The sequence below is a fragment of the Chiloscyllium punctatum genome, chromosome 19, assembly GCF_047496795.1.
Source record: "Chiloscyllium punctatum isolate Juve2018m chromosome 19, sChiPun1.3, whole genome shotgun sequence".
NCBI lineage: Eukaryota > Metazoa > Chordata > Chondrichthyes > Orectolobiformes > Hemiscylliidae > Chiloscyllium > Chiloscyllium punctatum.
In genome coordinates, this window is record NC_092757.1 from 87,899,100 (window position 1) to 87,919,788 (window position 20,689).

At 43.4% G+C, this 20,689-nt stretch overlaps 1 protein-coding gene across 2 annotated transcripts in view; it reads left to right on the plus strand.

Moving 5' to 3' along the window:
- Window positions 1-20,689, plus strand: part of dph1 (diphthamide biosynthesis 1) — a 600,464-nt gene that overhangs the window by 413,759 nt on the left and 166,016 nt on the right. Inside the window, exon 7 of one of the 2 annotated variants that reach the window (XM_072589987.1) lies at window positions 15,289-15,357. The exons of the other annotated variant lie outside the window; for it this stretch is intronic. Coding sequence (XP_072446088.1) covers window positions 15,289-15,357 — 69 coding nt within the window. The remainder of the gene's footprint in view (window positions 1-15,288; window positions 15,358-20,689) is intronic. 2 annotated transcript variants of the gene reach the window in all.

Sequence of the window (20,689 nt, forward strand, 5' to 3'; positions counted from 1 at the left end):
CTCATAAGCTCCAGTGAGAAAAGCCCCGTCCTTTCCAGCCTCTCCCTATAACTTGAACACTCCAGTCCCAGCAACATCCTTGTAAATCTTTTCTGAACATTTTCAAGTTTAACAACATCTTTTCTATAGCAGGATGGCCAGAATTGCCCACACTGTTTTCAATGTAGCTTCACCAATGTCATGTATAGCTGCAACTTGGCATCCCAACTCCTGTACTCAACGTTCTGACCATTGGCAGACACCTTCTTCACCACCTTGTCTGTGGGTGAACTGACTATGAACTGTGCTACAGGAAACATGGAGGAACCAATAGTCGTAGGAGATAGTATTGTCGGGGAATGGATACTGTGCTCTGCAACAAAGAATGAGAATCTGACTCTCCAGAAAGACCCCATAATGTACAGGCATAACAGTGCAAATTCCTCTCTTGGAAAGAGTTGTGTTTGTGTAACACCTTTCAGGACCTCTGGATTTATACAACCAAAGAAATCCTTCAGGAGTACAGTTACTGAGGGGATATAGGGAACACAGCAGCCAATCTACACACAGGATCCCACAGACAGCATGGCGACAGTAATCAGATAATGTGTTTCAGTGACATCCATAGAGGGGTAAACACTGGCCGGATCACTGGGGTGAACTCTCCAACTTGTCCTCGAAATGGTGCAGTGGGATTCTTGTCAGCGATTTTAGAGGCAGGCAGAGACTTGGTGGAAAGGCAGTCTCTCCAGCACTCCCTCCGTGCTGTGCTGTGGAGTGTCAGTCTGGATCTTGTGCTCGAGTCTCGGGGAGTGAACTTCCATCCATCTTTCACTGTGATTGACAAATGAAAACAACTGAAAGACAAATAAAACCTTTGATCCACATCTGTAGCCCTTGAAATGAGGTAAGGTTTGAACTGCTGGTTGTTGGGGAGGTTCGAAGAAGGGGAAAAGAAATGGGAATGGGACTATGTACATATCAAAGAAGTTCTTTGCGATGGAATTCTGCCATCTCTTCAGTCACAGTTTGGGACTCCAATTGTGCTTTCGCACTCTGGAGGCTTTCCGAATCCAACTTCCAGTGGACCAAAGCCTTCAATACATTTGCTGTGCATGTATCAATCGGCTCTGAACTGTTGAGATGAGGAATTGAAATGTTACGGTGCTGGAGCAAGCCTGGTGAGAACTGTACCAGCAGTGTAGAGGTGATCCTTTATCTTAATCCCAGGACAGAGGGGATTGTGTTACTGTCTGCAGTGAAGAGATTCAGTCCCTAGTGCTGTGACTGCCTCCTCAAACAAGCAATGATGCATTTTTTTTATCATTTTCTTTCTGCTGTTTGGGTTTGTATTGGAGATGGAGCTTAGGTGTCTCCTCCTGCTTCCCAACCCAGCACACAACATCCATTTGGTAAGTCCAAAATCCCCTTACAATTCAGCCCAGTTCAACACCACATCCCCCCTTCCCCCCGTCTCACAGCATCCATGTGTTTCTTATAAAACTGTCACTAGCTTCCTCATGTACACCAAGACTGAAGCACTTGCATTCCTGTAGCACCTTCCATGAACTCACAACAACCCAAAGCATCTTCCAACCAGGTCAGCACTCTTTTAAGTGTAATAATTATTGTAATGTAAAAAGTGCAAACTGTACACAGCAAGCTCCCATAAACAGTTGTTAACAACAGGACAATCCGTTTTAGTGACATTAATGTGTCCTTTCCTCCACACTTCTGCCATTGGCCACTTCCCATGCCCATCCTGACTGGACACACCTTTGTCTAAAGTTAATGCTGAATTCGATCATTTTAACCTTCCTTCAATATTTTGCACCACTTAATTCCTTTGAAGATATTTGTTAAATTAGCAGAGGAAGTAGTAGATGCAGGTACAGTCACAACATTTGAAAGACATTTACGCAGGTGCATGAATAGGAAAGATTTAGAGGGATATAGGTCGATAAAAAGTGTGGAGCTGGAAAAAGCACAGCTGGTCAAGCAGCATCAGAGGAATAGGGGAGATGACGTTTCACCTCAGAACCTTCCATCAGTCCTGACAGTTCTGACAATTAGTGGCTAACAATGAGTGGTGTATAATGGCAGATCGTGTGATAATACGGCCTGGTGTGTTGGGGGTTCATGTAAGGACAGGGGGAAGGTGCACAGGCCCTAAAATTGTGTCCAGGAGCCTGTAAAGTCTCCAAGCAGAAAGTGAGGTGCTGTTCTTCCAGTTTGTGCTGAGCTTCTCTGGAGCACTGCAGCAAGCCTGAGGCAGAGATGATGGACTGGGAACAGGGTGGGGTGTTGAAGTGGCTATAGTATTGTGTAACTTCCATCAGTTGTTGCCTATTGTCTAACGCTTCTTACGGAAAGGAATCTGTTATCCTTAACCCAGACTGGCTAAAATATGACTTAAACTCCAATGTGGTTGACTACCTTCTGAAATGGCCTCGCAAACCTTTCAGTTCAAGGGCAAATTAAGCATCAGCAACAAATGGAGATCTTGACAAGCAACACCCACATTCCAGAATGGAATAAAAAATTCTTCTACCACCAATAAACTGTGACCTTCCCTTTTTTTGAAAATATTTGGTTAGTTAAATCATGTTCAACACCCCACAGCTTCTCATTAAATTTTTACGTCATTTGGAAAAGTCACAGAAATGAAACCTGAATTATGGAGCAATGACTGTTTGCTCCAGATAAGTACAATTGAAACAACAATAAGCTGACGGCCTCATCCTTTTCATTGTTTGTTCCTCTACAAAATCTGCATTACATTTGCAAATCAAAAGCTCTTAAAATGTTAATGGAAGCTGCACCTCACAAATAAAGGGCAGCCTGTAATCTTTATGGTCAAGAGCCCACAACCTTGGTTTTGATTTCTCCTGGTCTGTTATAAATCTCACAATAGCCCGAGCTGAGGCAGACTTGAGTAAGGCCTAGATGGGTCATGTCACTGAAAGTGGAGAATCAATATGCAAGAGATAAGTTAGGGTCACTGAGACTTCTGGAATTCAAGGTTAATCTGCAGGGTATTTCTGTGAGCGATCTCACGGAAAAATTATTGAGCACTTTAATTGCTTCTTTAAATTTTCCTTTACTACAAAAATATAGTAAATGCGGAAGAAGGAGAGAGTGGCTGTTTCATTAGCCATCAAGGTTCATCCAATCAGAAAGCAAAGTGCCTTGATTCACCAGTTAGGGAAAGGCTTCACAATGATAGATCTACCAGCTGACCAATGACAGCAATGGGAGGTGGGTGATTGGAGGTGGGATGCCAAGTGTTGAATCTTCCAGGAATACGTGTAGCCAGAGTTGGCAAGTCTACAAGCAACCATATGAACTGTGTCCTTGAAGGGATGAGCAATGTGAGACTGTATGATATAAGGTAGGTTTCTTAGAGACTAACTGGAGAATTCAGTTGGATTGGAATATGGACCTCACTCCTGCATGGCGTGACTGAAGTTCTTCAGAAAGCAATCTTTATCATCCCCATGCTCGCCTCATTGGGTGCTGTAATTAACAATAATACCATAAAAAGGCATCAAAATTTTACCCTCTTGTATATTTTGCCTGCTGAGTTTATAGGTAGTGTTAAAAACAAAATCAGAAATTGCTGGAAAAGCTCACTAGGTCCGGCGCCATCTGTGAAGAGAGAAAGCAGAGTTAACATTTCAGGTCTAGTGACCTTTTTTCAACACGTAGCCAGTATTATTCCTCCACGGTCAGCTAGCAAGACAATCCCCGATGAAATGATTGCAACTTCCTCAGAATGCTCAAAGCTTCTATCTGTAATTTCCATCACCAGAGATAGAAAGGAACAGCAAGAGGCCATTCAGCTCCTCAAGCTGTCATTCAATTAGCTCATGGCTGATCAGCATCTTTTAACTCTATTTACCCACCTTGGTTCTGTCATCCTTAATATCCTTGACTGGCAAAATCTAAATGAGGAGATCTGAAATGGCAGATCTCATTGTAGCAGCAAATCTAACAATGTTTTATAAGATCTGACAGATATTTCTAACAATTTATATTTTTGTGACATCTGCACATATTTCCTGTCTATACAATCTGACTTCTTGTTGTTATTCTTCTTGTGCAAACGTTTCTCCTTTATATATTCTTCTGCCCACACCTGTAGAACTGCAAAACTGTCACACAGAAGACCATTCAACCCATCAAGATTGTACTTGCTCTTTTTGAAGAACTATTCAATTTGTCCCACTCCCCCAAACTTCCTCACATTGTTGCATTTTTTTCTCCTTTGAGTGCTTACCCCAATCCCTTTTGAAGATGAATGTTGCATCTGTTCTCAAAATCAAAAGAACTGCGGATGCTGTAATTCGGACGCAAAAATAAAGATTGCTGGTAAAGCTCAGCAGGTCTGGCAGCTTTTGTGGAGAGAAATCAGAGTGAATGTTTCAGATCAAGTGACCTTTCCTCAGAACTCATTGCGAACTACTCATTGTTTCAAAATATTTTTTCTCTCAGGTTGCTGATGATTGTTTTGCCAGTCTTCATAAACCAGTGCCCTTTAGTTGTTATCCTTTCAGCCAATGGAAACACTGTTGTATAGGATTTTATGCCTGTAGACTACGGTTATGCAACAAATGCTCACAAATTACTCAAAATACTCATTAAATTTTTCTTCTATGTAAGATTTCAAAGTCACAGAAACAGGCTGTTTTATTACACTTAGTTCATGCAGGTGTTCGTGCTCCAGAAAAGAGTTCCCTATTGGATTTCTCAATGATTATCTTAAATTGATGGTCTCTAGTTATACTGTTCACCACTATCCCCGCCTTCCAAAAGAAGAATTGTCTCTGTACCCAATTTACCGAAAGCTTTTAGAGACTCTATCAGGTCACTGTTTGGCCATCATTATTCAAGGGAGGAGAGACCCAGCCTGTCAATCCTTTAGTGATACATGTGCCCACACATTTGTGGTATCATCTTCTTTGCAACTCTCCCTTACATCTGTAACATTTTTATATGATCCACGTCCAGTCTAACCATGTTTCTCAGTAAGTCAAATTCTTAATGTCCAAGATCAAGATTTAATTGTTTCCAACAATGCTATATATTTCAAAGGCAGGGTGATGTTCAAGTAATGAATCAGGCTTTCAAAAATCCCAATTCCAAACGGGTGAAGGTTTAATTCAGTGACGAGCTTAGTGCTGCATCCATTAACATAACATTGCTTTGTGTGTGGCTACAATGCCATTATTTCTGAGACAAACTCTCTTCCTTAAAAGGCAGTGGAAGCAGAGTTGTTGAATAATATTAAGGCAGAGGTAGATAGATTCTTAATAAGGAAGAAGGTAAGTGATTTTTGGGGGTAGATAGGAATGAGGAGGGGCTAAATGGCCCCCACCTCCTCCCAGTTCAGCAGTATATGAATGCTCATATTCCTGGTTGTTTTCACACTGTCAGCAAGACACTGGGTTAGCCACTGTGACAGAGTAGAATAACAAGGGAATTGTATCATGGAATCCCGAGAGAGCCTCAAGTTTCATGACACTACCACTGACAGTGCTGTGCTCCCTCAGTACAGGGCTGAATGGCTAACCCGGATTTTGTGATGGAGTGCCTGAACTGGTGCTCGAAGCCACACCTTCTGGCTCCAAGCTAAGAGAGTGTTAGCTACTGAGCCATGCAATGACATTCCAATTATACAGTGCAGTAAAGATCAAAGGTGTGCAGATTGGACAGTCTGTCAATAGAATCATAAACTAAAAGAAAGGTTAGCACGCTATCGATCGAGTGCTGTATTGATCAGGTGATGTCATTGGCGTATTTAGCAAATCGATCGCTAGCAACCAGTAGCATACTTAATAAATAGTATAATCATATGCATCATCGTTACAATCAAAGAAGTCCGGAGTAGCGCATCATTATGGTGTTGGTTTTTTATTCAGTCTCTGATAGAGTCTGTGATGTAGACGCCAATTAATAACTAGCCATATGCACAGAGCCTTTCTCCCATCACACCATGACTGGTGAGAAATATGGACTTGAACTCACTTGCAAAACAACGACTTACATTGAAATAGTGCCTTTAATGCAGTAAAACATTCAAAGGCACTTTACTCGAGCGTAAGCAGACAGCCCACAGCGCTGATCCAAGAAAGAGCTGCAAGGACAAATGACCAAAATCTTGAAGAAACGAGTAGGTTTCTGGCTGCATCTTAAAGAGGGGGAGACCCCTACACAGACTTGGGGCAGGGAATTCCAGAGGACAGCTGAAGATTCGACAACCAGTGGTTGAGTCGAGTAAGGAGGGGTTAATGTTTTAACACAGTGTGGATCGAGGATTGTTCAACGAACAGAAAACAAAGAATGGGGACAAATGAGTCCAAGAGAACAGAGCTGAGGCCACAACCAGGTCAGCCATGATCTTATCAAATGATGGAGCAGGCTCATGGTGGCGAATGGCCTCCTGCTCCTAACTCATTATAGAAGAAGCCAGAGTTCGATGTCTCAAAGACCTGTTGGACTTAAAGATGTTTAGAGAAGAGGTAGGCACAGCCATGGAGTGATAGAAAGTGTATGTTAAATTGCTGGATGGAGCTTAATGATCATGTGGGACGGAGATAATGAGCAAATGGGACACGCTTGAATTTGGAAAAGGACCCCACGCTGGAAGGATTGCAACTGAAGGTGATGTAGGTTCTTGCAACGGAAGTAGTACCAGGATACCTTAACCCGGGATATGTTTCACACATACAGCCTGCTGCCAGCTCTGCTGGGTGCACTGTATCACAGCAACGACTCTCTCTGTCCCTCACCCACTTGACACAAGGCTGTCTTCCTGTATAGGTAGAATTCATGCACTTACAACAGCTACTTGCATTTATCTAACACTTCAAATAAAATAATATTAACACAATGAAGTGTTCCAGGGCGCTTCAACAGAGCAACAGTCAAATAGCAATTGACACCGAGGTGCAAGGAGCTTGGGATGGATGTTGGTTTTAGGGAGAGAGTCACAGAAAGGCAAAGAGGTTAAGACAGGGAATAGAGTTTGCTCCTTGGAACATTAACATGAGACTTTGAACTATGAGCTTTCAATATCCTGCCTGCAACAGTTTCCTTGCGGAGTGCAGGGGTCCCAAATAAGTTTTGAAACATGCTATGTATTAATGAGTTTCTTTCAAGAACTTCCTTCTGAGGCACATTGCTCCATGAGCATGTGATCATCTGATATCCCAGGCCATTTACCTCTGCATCCCTGTGTTAAGCAGTGCTGATGAGCTGACTGGAGCATTACTAGGTGAAAGAGTAAAGGCCGGTCTTGCAAAGGAGCACATGTTCTGCTTTTTAAACAAGCAGATTCATTTTACGAAAACAGAAATTGCTGGAAAACCTCAGCATGTCTAGCAACATCTGTGGAGAGAAAACAGAGTTAACATTTCAGTTTCAGTGAGCCCTCTTCAGAACTTGAGAACTGTGTTCCAAGTAAAGGTCCCTGGACCTGAAATGTTAACTCTGATTTCTCTCCAGCGATGCTGCCAGACCTGCTGAGCTTTCCCAGCAATTTCTGTTTGTGTTTCTGATTTCCAGCATCCGCAGTTTTTTTTTCTCTTTAGATTCCTGTTGCATTGGCAACCAATGGTGCTGGATTGGAGGGCAGCAATTATACAAAGACCTAAGAACTTGTACGTAGAAGTGGGCTACATCACACACAGTGTGAAGTTGCATAAAACAGCTATGTATAAGGTCCTTCATGGCAGGCTGATAAAGAAGGTGAAGTCACATGGGACCTGCAGTGAGCTTGTAAGGTAGATACAGACCTTAGTCATAGAAGACAGAGAGTAGCAGTGGAGGGGTGTATTTCTGCCTGGAGATCTGTGATATTCCGTAGGGATCAGCGCTGGGACCCCTGCTGTTTGATGTATATATAAGAGAACGTAGGTGGTCGCATTAATAAGTTTGTGGATGACACAAAGGTTGCGGGAGTTGTGTATAGTGAGGAAGATTGCCAGAGGATACAGCAGGATATGGATAGGCAAGAGTCTTGGGCAGGGAAATGCCAGATGGAGTTTAATCTGGACATATGCGAGATTATGCATTTTGGCAGAGCTAATGCAGGAGGGAAGTATATAGTAAACAGCAGAACCCTTAATAGCATCAACATGCAGAGGGATCCTGGCACACAGGTCTATAGTTCCCCTGAAAGTGGTAACCCAAGTGGATAAGATGGTCAAGAAAGCACATGACAAGTTTGCCTTCATTATTGGGGGCACTGAGTATCAACATTGGCAAGTCATGTTGCAGCTGTACATAAATTTATTTTAGGTCACATTTGGAATATTGTGTACAGTTCTGGTCACCACTCTATCAGCAGGATGTGGAGGTTTTAGAGAGGGTACAGAATTGGTTTATCAGAATGTTTCCTGGTTTGGAGGTTATTAGCTATAAGACGAGGTTGGACAAGCTTGGCTTGTTTCACCATGGACATTGAAGGATGAGGAGTGGTCTAATAGAAACATACAAACTTCTGAGAGGCACGGATGGTCAGAACCTTTTTCCCAGGGTGGCAATGTTAATTACTAGGGGAGACAGGTTTAAGATAGCAGGGGTAGGTTTAAAGGAAATGTGAGAGGCACGATTCTTACGCAGAAGGTTGTAAATGTCTAGAATGTGTTGCCAGAGGAGATGGTGGAGGCAGATACAATAGCTGTGTCTAAGAGGTATCTTGACAGATACACGAACAGGCAGGGAATAGAGGGACATTGACTGAAAGAGGCTAAAGTTTTTTGGTTTAGAAAAGCATCCTGTGTCGGTGCAACTTTGGTGGACGAAAGGGCCTGTCCCTCTGCTGTACTGCTCTTTGTAATACAGGGAGTTGTGCTGTGCTGTGGTGCAGTAACATAGTGATTACTTAACAGGACTCGAAATCCATAGACCTAGTTTAATTATGTTTCCCCAACATAGTTTATACACATTGCTGACAAAGCCAGCATTTGTTTCCTATCCTAAATTATCCCTGGACAAGGTGGTTTGCTCTGCCATTTCCGAGGACAGTTAAGAGGCAATTACATTTCTGAGAGTCTGGAATCAAACAAGGTCAGACCATTTATTACCATCTACAAGATGTACTGTACAATTAACCAAGTCTCCTTCGACACTACCTTCCAAACCCATGACACTTCCATCTAGAAGTACAAGGGCAGCAGACACATGGGAACACCACCCCCTGCAAGTTCACCTTCCAGACACCTACCATCCTGACTTGGAAATATATCGCCGTTCCTTCAGTGTCATTGGGTAAAAGTCCTGGAATTCCCTCCCTCAGAACAGTGTGGGTCCAAGGTCTGCAGTGGTTCAAGAAGGTCATCCACCACCACCTCAAGGGAATCTGGTATTGAGTAATAAACATCAATATAGCTACTGACATCCACATTGGATGAATGAATGAATCTAAAGGTAAGGGTGGCAGATTTCTTGCCTGAAAGATGTGAATCAATTGGTGTTCATTTCATGGTCACCATCACACTGTTCAGTCCTGTTTAGATAGCCACACGTGTAAAAGGTTACATTGGTTGTGCATAACCTGGTGATTTCACCATGGATGACATCTCTGCACTCAGACGTGTAAAAACTGTTTCTTTTTATTTATCTGTGTCTTTAATAGTTGCACTTGTTTTAAAAGCAAGTTACCTGATACTCATTGTATGTGGTGTTTACACAGCTGTTTGTTCAAGCATTAGTGGAAGCCTAGTTTGCAGACTAGCTGGAGCCAGAGTCTAAATATGAATAGAGCTTTCGCTGGCAACAATTAGCTGATTAGTCTGTGGACTAGTGATCAGTTATCTGAATAAAGAGACCTTGGAGTGCAGGTGCATAGTTCCTTGAAAGTGGAGTCACAGGTAGATAGGATAGTGAAGAAGGCATTTGGTACACTTGCCTTTATTGGTCAGTGCATTGAGTAAAGGAGTTGGGACATCATGTTGCAGCTTTACAGGACATTGGTTAGGCCACTGATGGAATACTGTGTGCAATTCTGGTCTCCCTGCTATAGGAAGGATATTGTGAAACTTGAAAGGGTTCAGAAAAGATTTACAAAGATGTTGCCGGGGTTAGAGGGTTTGAGCCATAGGGAGAAGCTGAGCAGGCTGGGGCTGTTTTCCTGAGAGCATCAGGCTGAGAGGTGACCTTATAGAAACTTATAAAATCATGAGGGGCATGGATAGGGCAAATAGACAAGATTTTTTCCCTGGCTTGGGGGACTCCAAAACTAGAGGTTTAAAGTGAATAGAGAAAGATATAAAAAGTTACTTAGGGGCAACATTCTTATGCAGTGGGTAATGCGTGTGTGGAATGAGCTGCCAGAGGAAGTGATGGAGGCTGGTACAATTGCAACATTTAAAAGGTGTGTGGATGGGTACATGAATAGGAAGGGTTTAGAGGGATATGGGCCAAATGCTGGCAAATGGGACTAAATGTATTTGAAATATCTGGTCGGCATGGAGGAGTTCGACCAAAGGGTCTGTTTCCATGCATCTCTATGACTATGACTATCACTGAGACTAGCTCTCAACTCCAGACTTTATCCATTGAATTCAAATTTCAGCACCTGCCACGGTGGGTTATACTTTATCACCAGAACATTAACCTGTGCCTCTAATTATTCACGCAGTGACATTACTACACATGGGGTGGCATGGTGGGTCAGAGGTTAGCACTGCTGCCTCACAGCACCAGGGACCCAGGTTCAATTCCACCCTCAGGCAACTGTCTGTGTGGAGTTTGCACATTCTCCCAGTGTCCGCGTGGGGTTTCCTCTGGGTTCCTCCCACAGTCCAAAGATATGCAGGTTAAGTGGATTGGCCATGTGAAATTGCCCTGTGGTGTCCAGGGATGTCAAGCTGGCTGAATTAGCTGTGGGAAATGTGGAGTTATGGGGATAGTGCAGAGTGGTGGGTTTGGGTGGGATGATCTTCAGTGGGTCTTGATGGCCTGTTTCCACATTGTAGGGATTCTAATCTATTCTATTCTACCATGGTGCCTCATCTCCCCTTGAGTTCAAATCTCACCACAGCAAATTACTGGAGATTTTTGATTTTGTTAGTTAAACAGATCTGGAGTAAAAAGTTAACATCAGTAATGGTGACCACCGAACTACTAGATTGTTGTAAAAACCCATTGCGGAAGGAAACTTGCCGTCCTTATCCAGTCTGGTGTACATTGACTCCAGCCCCATCAGAACATGGTTGACTCTTAACTGCCCTCTGAAATAGCTCAGCAAGTCACTCAGTTGTGTTTAAGAAGGTAGCTTACTAGCCCCAACTTCTTGAGGGCAATTAGTGATGGTCAATAAATGAATACTGGCCTATCCACTAACTCCCACAACTTATGAATGAATGATAAAAGAGAATCAAAGAGCTGTGTAATGATACAAGGCTCAGGGCAGCTCAGCAATTATTTTAAAATAAAGAGCTGCCAGCCACTGCCAATAAATTGAAGAGTTGTAGCTGCACCAACTGGATGGTAGTCCAAGCAGAAAGCGGCTGATGTGGTGATGATTTGCCAAGTGGCCACTCGAGTCTTTGTAATGCTGGATTGTCCTAACAGCAACTAGAGCCCTGGTCCATATAGACTGTACTGTGCTGAATAACTCATAATCATCACCTTGAGCTCAAAGGAGGGTCTTTGATCGGAATTGATTCAACATGCCATCCTGACATATGGGAGATATAATCTCATGGTATTGAGATATAATTTGGGATTTTAAATTGGACAGCAGGTTTAAAATGCAATATTTAAATTTGCGGAATTACATGTACATCACACGGATGGTGAACAGCTTACAAGAATCTTAATAGGAAGGTAATAAAGTGTGGAGCAGCCAGTATGTGGTTTGCTGTCTGACCGTGAAGTGAATTGTATATGTCTATATCTTTCTCACTCTCCTCCTCCACACCTTAAAAATGTGTGTGTATGTGTGTTTGTAGCTCACTTTTAATTTGAGTGATTCAATTTAAAAATAACCAGCATCAAATCTTTAGTCTTAGGCAAGAGAAATGTTTGGATTTTCATTTTGCAGAGCTGCTGCTGTATTTATCCGAGTACAAATGATAAGAGTATTAGCTAAAAATACATACAATTTCTGGTTTTTGCAACAAGAATCTGCTTGTTTATAAAGCAGAACATGTGTTCCTTTGCAACACAGTAAAGAGGAAAAAATATGGTGTTATTAGAGAAAGACAGAGAAGTGAGACTGGCTGAATTGTTCTCGCAGGAACCTAACACAGACCTAATGGGCCGAATGGCCTCCTCCTCCTGTGCTGTGACAATACTGTCTTTCCAAGATCGATGAGTGAAAGATTTCACATATCAGGTAGATGAGAAAGAAAGTTTAGAAAGCACCACATCACAATTCATCTTGATTTGTTAATTTCCCCTGACTTTAATCATTTTCACTTTGTCCTCTCTCCTGTGTGGATGTGAAGAGAACTTGTTGGCACACATTGACTAGAGTCACTTGTAAACAATATATGTTGGGCTACCAATGGTTTTCAAAGGCTTATGTCAGCAAGAGTTACCAATGCCACAGGCAGCATGTACTCACTTTGCAACATCCACAGTCACTCCCTCCACCACTGACGCTCAGTAGCAGCAGTGTGTACTACCTACAAGATGCACTGCAAAAATTCACCAAGGTACCTTAGGCAGCACCTTCCAAACAAATGACCTCTACCACCTCAAAGGACAGGGCAGCAGACACATAGTGAGGTGCTGCATTTTGGAAAGGCAAATCAGAGCAGGACTTATACACTTCATGGTAAAGTCCTGGGGAGTGTTGTGTGAACAAAGAGACCTTAAAGTGCAGGTTCTTAGTTCCTTGAAAGTGGAATCACAAATAGATAGAATAATGAAGAAGGCATTTGGTATGCTTTCCTTTATTGGTCAGAGCATTGAGTACAGGAGTTGGGAGGTCATGTTGCAGCTGTGCAGAACAATGGTTAGGTCAGTTTTGGAATATTGTGAGCAATTTTGGTCTCCCTCCTTTCGGAAGGATGTTGTGAAACTTGAAAGGGTTCAGAAAAGATTTACACGGATGTTGCCAGGGCTGGAGGATCTGAGCTACAGGGAGAGACTGAATAGACTGGGGCTGTTTTCCCTGGAGCATCGGAGGCTGAGGGGTGACCTTATAGAGGTTTATAAAGTCATGAGGGGCATGAATAGGATAAATTGACAAAGTCTTTTCCCTGGGGTCAGGGAGTCCAGAACTAGAGGGCATAGGTTTAGGGTGAGAGGGGAAAAATTTAAAAGGGACCTAAGGGGCAACATTCTCATTCTACTCTCATAATTGTGGTTCAGCCAAGGGTTTATTGGTTTTGTTTTATTCATTCAGTCTTGGGATGTGGGTACCCCCAGTGGGCCCAGCTTTAATTGCCTCGTCCCTTGAGAAGGTGGTGAGCTGCCTTCTTGAACCACTGCAGTCCATTTGCTGTAGGTAGACCCACAACACTGTGGAGGGAATTGAAGAAATGTGATCCAGCAACACTGAAGGAATGATGATATATTTCCAAGTCAGGATGCTGAGTGCTTTGGAGGTAGTGTCATAGACTCAAAGAGTCTTAGTGATGTAAAGCACAGAAACAACTCGTTCATGCCGACCGTCCTAAACAAATCTCGTCCCATTTGCTAGCACCCGGCCCATATCCCACCAAACCCTTCCTATTCATATACCCATCCAAATGTCTCTTAAATGTTGCAATTGTACCAGCCTCCACCACATCCTCTGGCAGCTCATTCCATACACATACCACCCTCTGCATGAAAAAGTTGCCCCTTAGGTCTCTTTTATATCTTTCCACTCTCACCCTGAACCTATGCCCTCTAGTTCTGTACTCCTCGACCCCAGGGAAAAGACTTTGTCTATTTATCCTATCCATGCCCCTCATAATTTTGTAAACCTCTATAAGGTCACCCCTCAGCCTCCGACGATCCAGGGAAAACAGCCCCAGCCTGTTCAGCCTCTTCCTGTAGCTCAGATCCTCCAGCCCTGGCAACATCCTTGTAAATCCTTTCTGAACCCTTTCAAGTTTCACAACATCTTTCCGATAGGAAAGAGACCAGAATTGCATGCAATATTCCAACAGTGGCCTAACCAATGTCCTGTACAGCCGCAACATGACCTCCCAACTCCTGTACTCGATACACTGACCAATGAAGGAAAGCATACCAAACGCCTTCTTCACTATCCTATCTACCTGCAACTCCACTTTCAAGGAGCTATGAACCTGCACTCCAGGGTCTCTTCGTTTAACAACGCTCCCTAGGACCTTACCATTAAGTATATAAGTCCTGATAAGAGTTGCTTTCCCAAAATGCAGCACCTTGCATTTATCTGAATTAAACTCAGAAGTGGGATTTGATCCAACTGCTCCTTGGGTGACTGAGACTACTCAGGCCTTAGACCAATTGGCTCAGAGTTATCCCTTAATCTACTCACTCTCCATACCATACAGTGTCTACTCCAATCAGGAAATGGTTTACTAGGCCCTTAAAGATAGTCAGCATTGACCAAACCAGCGGACAGTGTATTCCAGAAGCACACATTCCTCTGAGGGAAGGATTAGGGCTTTATCACTCGTCTGTTCCCCCGGCCCTCCCCCATTCAGTTTTGCTGCTAGTCAGCAGCAGAATCCTGAATGATTCTGTCCAGCCCCTCCCAAAGATACAGAAAGTGGGTGAGGACATTGTCATAGCCGTGATGTCACTAAATCAGTCATCCAGAAACTAATGCTCTGGGGACACTGGTTCAAATCCCATCACAGTATCTGGTGGAATTTACCTTCAATTAACTAATAAAAGCTGAAACTGAAAACTCTTCTCAGTAATGGTGACTGTGAAACTTTATTGATTGTGTTGTGAGTGAGGAGTGGTAGTGGGGGAAGGAGGGTGTGGTCCATTGGGAGAATAGCTGTTTTAACTTGGTTGGAGACCCATATGGTAGCTCTTTGTGCCTCATCATCTGCAATCCCACTAGCAGACCTGCTCCTCAGTCAGTCCAAAGGCAACTAAGAATGGACAAATGGACAATAAGTGATGGTGGCACCCAAATCCCATAAACATGTGAAGACAAAGATCTTGTCCTCAGAGTGATTCCCCCCCCCCGCCCCGACAGAGAGGCCTGAGCTCGGGGCCTGACAGAGAGGCCTGAGCTTGGGGCCTCCGGAGGTGGTTTGTTTTGAAATTGACTGACTTCTCGCAGTGGCAGCAGTAGTGATTAACACGTATGTGTGCTGCCACACTCCCGCACTAATGCAGCACATGTGTCTTTTCTCCTTCCAGTTACCTTGGCGATGGACGGTTCCACCTGGAATCCATCATGATTGCAAACCCTGGTATCCCAGCCTACAGGTGAGTGAGAGTGCACCTGCAAGGACAAATACCTCATAGAAATATGGCTATTCGAAAGAAATGCATGGTTTTTACACTGTGAGCCGGTTTCACAGTGATGGGTTTGAATTGTCTGTACAGATCCTCCTGCTGTTGGCATTGGTCATTAGCTATAAGTTCCCTTCATGTCAGATCAGATTTCCAAGACACGGGTTTGTGTCTTTGACTGTTTTGAATTGTACTCAAAAGGAAAGGCTAGTACTGATATTTATGTTGCTGCACATCACAAAGAATAATATAGCCTCATACTTTGGGGGCAGTATATTTAGTGTTTATAATCCTCCAAAACCAAACTTTTGTCTTCACATTTTGGAATTTTGGGTGATCAGTTGGCTGCTTTGTCTGGAGAGGAACCTCTTCGGTTAGGTGCAGCCTTGGGTGTGAAGTGAATGACTTTGATGACTGTTTATTGGCACCCACTGTTTGGACATGGTAAGATCCCAGTAGCAGTGGTGAAGTGTAGGCCTTGCTTGGCTCTTGGCTGATGTTGTTTGAAGGACCATTTTAAGACCATAAGAATTAGGAACAGCAGTAGGCTATTCAGCCCCTTGAGCCTGCTCTGCCATTCAATAAGATTGTGGCTGATTCAACATTCCTCACATCTCCTTTACGGTGTTTTCCATGTAACCCTTGATTCCCCTGTTGATGAAGAATCTATCTATCTCTGCCTTAAATGCATGCAAGGACTCTGTCCCCAAAGCTCTCTGTGGCAAAGAGTTCCAAAGACTCTCAAACCCCTCACAGAAGCAATTCCTTCCCCATCTCAGTCTAAGTTGGCACCCCTTTATTCTGAGACTGTCATGTGGTCCTACACTGTCCCATGTGGGGAACCGTTCTCTCAACATTTACCCTGTCAAGCCCCATAAGAATCCAAATGTTTCAATGAGATCATCTCTCATTCCTTTAAATTCCAGTTAGCAGAATCCCAGCCAATTCTGTCTTCTGGTTCCTGTAAAGTCAAAATATTTTCATGCTTAGACACAAAATGATGGATCTTCATGGAGTATGTTTCTTGCTTTGCTTCATTTGCTCAATGGATTAATACATTGTTCCATGGCATATGGCTGCAGTGCAGCAGTTCATGTGACAGCCTGGGTCAACATTCCCAAAATAACTAGTTCCTAATTCTTAACATTGTGATATAACAAGGATGAATTACAGGCCAGCCAGTCTAACCTTGGTGGTGGGGAAACTATTGGAATCAATTCTAAGGGACAGAATGAACTTGGAGAGTCAACCTGGTTTTGTTAAGGGCAGCTCCTGTCTGACCAACTTGTTTGAATTTTTTGAAGAGGTGACCAGATGTGTAGATGAGGGAAATGCTTTCAACTTCAGCAAGGCTTTAGATAAGGTCCCACTTGGGAGACTGACAGCAAAGGTAAGAGTTCGCGGACTCCATGTAAATTTGGCAAATTAGATCCACGTTAGCTGAGTGGCAGGAAGGAGAGGGTGAGGGTGTTTTTCTGACTGGAAGATTGTCACCAGTGGGGTTCCACTGGCATCCATTTTGGGACTGTTGCTGTTTGTGGTTTATATAAAGAATTTAGACTTGAATGTAGGTAGGGTTGATTAGGAAGTTCACAGGTGATGTGCACGTTGTTGAGGTGGTAAATAGTGAGGAGGACAGCATTAATTACAGGAGGATATGGACAGGCTGATCTGTGGCAAATGGAATTCAATCGGGATAAGCGTAAGGTGCTGTATTTGGGCAGGACAAACAAGGTAAGGAAATACATGATGACTGGTAGGACCCTGGGAAGCACTGAGGATCCAAGGGACCTTGGTGTGCATGTCCACTGGTGTCTGAAGGTATCAGGTGGATGAAGTTGCTAAGAAGGAATATGGGATACTTACCTTTATTAGTCTAGGTGTTGAGTTTAGAGGCGGGGCATTATGTGGAATCTGTATAAAATGTTGGTGAGCCCACTGCTGGAGTATTATGTGCATTTCTGGAGTCTACATTCTAGGAGGGATGTGGTAGCACTGGAGAAGGTACAGAGGAAGATTTACCAGGATGTTGCTCGGGCTGGAGAGTTTCAGTTATGAAGAGAGACTGGAACTGCTTTCCTTGGAGCAGAGGAGACTGAGAAAGGATGTGATTCAGATGTATAAAAGCATGAGGGGCATAGATAGAAAGATGGAGGGATCAATGACCAGGGAGTATAGATTTAAGGTAAAGGGCAGGAGACTTACAGGGATGTGAGGTAACACTCTTCTACCCAGAGGCTGGTAGAAATGTGGAACTCACCACCTGTTAGGTTGGTTGGGGCAGAAACCCTCAGAGGAATTTAAGAAGTACCTTAGATGTACTCTTGTGATGCCAATGCATGCAAAGCTACCATCCAAGTGCTGGGAATGGGATTCGAATGGTCCGGTGGCAGTTTTTGACTGGCATGGATGCAGTGGGACAAACGGCCTTTTTCTGTGCTGTCGATCTCTTTACTGGGCTGCCTTGCATCTTTGAATAGGAGTCATTGGTGCACTGGCCACTGCCCAGTACAAAGTGTGTGAGAGAGCATGACCTTTCCAGATCCAGTGGCTAAAGCATTTCCATAGCTGGCTCGTCCTGTGTCCTTGGCCAGCAATGGAGGACATGGCCGTCTGTTTCTGTGTGAATTATACTGGGAATGACGCACCTCGGTCTGAAAACCTTACCCTGTTGCTATGCTGAGAGAGTCCTTACAGATCTTTTAGCTGTGCCAACCTCAGTTTAAGCCAAGGAGGAATCCCAGCCCCATGGCTCTGGTTAGGAGTTTCCCCTCCAGGTGAGTGCCTCCTCCTGAGAAACTCTCCCTGTATGCACAGTTGGTGTTTGCACAACAAGCTGATAGTTGTGGCTTGTAATAAACCTGCTGTGCCTGGGAGCTGCTCATTATTCAGAAACACGACAGTGCTGAGGATAATAAGATCAAGGTCAAGGAAACACACCAGGTGAGTTCTGAACAGGGCTGGTGGTGGAGAAAGAGAAGTACACAAACTGGGAATGAGAGAGAGAGAGAGACACACACACAAACAAACGAGGAGAGACACACACACACACACACACACACAGTTGGGGTGAGAGACACAGACCCACATACTCAGAATGGGAGAGGAAGAGGGAGTGAAGCATTCAAACTGGAGGAAGGGAGAGAAATTGAGAGCTAGAAGCATGAATTGAAGCAAAGAAAGAGAGAGACGGTAACACAAACAATGGGGAGGGGGAGCGCGCGAGAGAGAGAAAGACACACACACAGGGAGAAGGTGAACAAAAGATAAACTGTATGGGAGGAAGAGAGAAAAAGCAATTAGTTGAGGAAAACAACAGAAATTGAAAATTGAGGGTGAGTTCATGTCCATTTGTGGTATTTGATGCTGTGTGTGCTTCATTATGTTGTTACCATGGAAACGTCTTCAAACCAGGACAGTAGACATGGTCTCAATATTTTACTGCCACATTGAAAGACAGAATATAAGAACTAGGAGCAGGAGTAGGCCATTCAGCCTCTCAAGTCTGCTCCTATATTTAATTCTATCATGGTTGATCTCATGTCAGCCTCAACACCACTTTCCTGTCCATTTTTCATAACCCTTCAAGCCACTACTGTCACACTTCAGCCTGTCTTATCCTTAAATTTATTCAGTGTCTCAGCATCCACTGCATTCTGAGGTAGTGAATCGCACAACTTCACAACCATCTGCGAAGCAATTTCTCCTCATCCCTGTTTTAAATCTGCTGCCCCTTATTCTAAAACCGTGACCCCTCATTCTAGATTTTCCACAATGAAAGGGATCAGCTTAAACTGCTCAATCTCCTTTCATTTGACAAAACCCCGTCACCTCTGGAGTCAGCTTTCCTGATGAAGGGCTTTTGCCCCGAAACGCCAATTTTCCTGCTCCTTGGATGCTGCCTGACCTGCTGTGCTTTCCCAGCACCACCCTAATCTAAACTCTGGAATCAATGTTGTGAATCTCCTCTGATCTGCTGCCAATACACAAACTGGGAGTTCTCTCAAGTAAGATGACCAAAACTGTACGTAATACTCCAGCTGCAGTCTTAATATGCCTTTTACAGTTGCAGTAATACTTCCCTACTTTAATGTTCCATTCCTTTAACAATAAATGCCAATATTCCAATTGCAGCTCCCTAAAAGTACAGGACTCCCTCCATCAGCATTGTATTTGGGTGTGAGCTTAGATTTTGTGAACAAATTCCTGGATGGGGACCTTTAACTGACACCGACGCTCAGACAAGAGTATGCCGCCCACTTACATTGTGGCTAACGCCTTAAACCAGCAAGGTTAACTTTTTCTTTTGTAATAACCGAAACATTGGTATATCGCAGCATCATGTGTGAAGTGTAATGGTTGCACACTATATGCAAACTGTTAAAATATATCTCTTCCATGACGGAACAACCTCAGTTATCTGAACAAGACAGGCTTTGGATTTTGTTCGGATAATTGATCTGATTATAAACGAAAGAAGCATTTATGGGACCTTGAGATCTTGTTCAGATAATCCAAAATTTGGATAATTGATGTTTGGATAAATTAAGTTGTTCTGTATTTGTTCACGGGGATGTGAGCATTACTGGCCAGACCAGTCTGTGTTGTCCATCCCTGTGGCAGGGGAAGCAATAATAGTATTATTGCTGGATCGGTAATCCAGAGACCCAGAAAATGTTCTGGGGATCCAGGTTCAAATCCCGCCATTGCAGATGGTAGAATTTGAATTCAACAAAAATCTGGAATTAAGAATTTAATGACCACAGATCTGTTGTCAATTGTCATAAAAACCCATCTGGTTCACAAATGTCCTTTAGGGAAAGAATTGCCATCCTTAACTGCTCTGACCTACATGTTACTCCAGACCTACAGCAACGTGGCTGATTCTTAACTGCCTTTTGGGCACTTAGGGATGGGCAATAAATGCTGGCCAAGCTAACAATGCCCTCATCCTGTGATTGATCAAAAAAAAGCATTGCAACAGTCACTTTGTTCCATTGGCTGTACAGTACTTTGGGATGTCTTGGGATCACAAAAGCTATGATATACATGTAGGGCCTTATAGATAAGAAATTTTTATGTGGAAATCTATGGACAGCTAACACAAAACTATCCAATCCACAAAGCAAGAGTCAACCAGTTGATCAGTCATTCACCTAAGATGCTGTCGCCAGTTTTTGCAATCATCACAGCCTCTTGTTTGGCCGAACAAGTTAACAATTCAAACACTATCCATAACCAACTTCCTGAACCACTCATCAAGTAAAGCTGCTCTTTTCATCCCAGGCTAATGATGTCTGCAAAG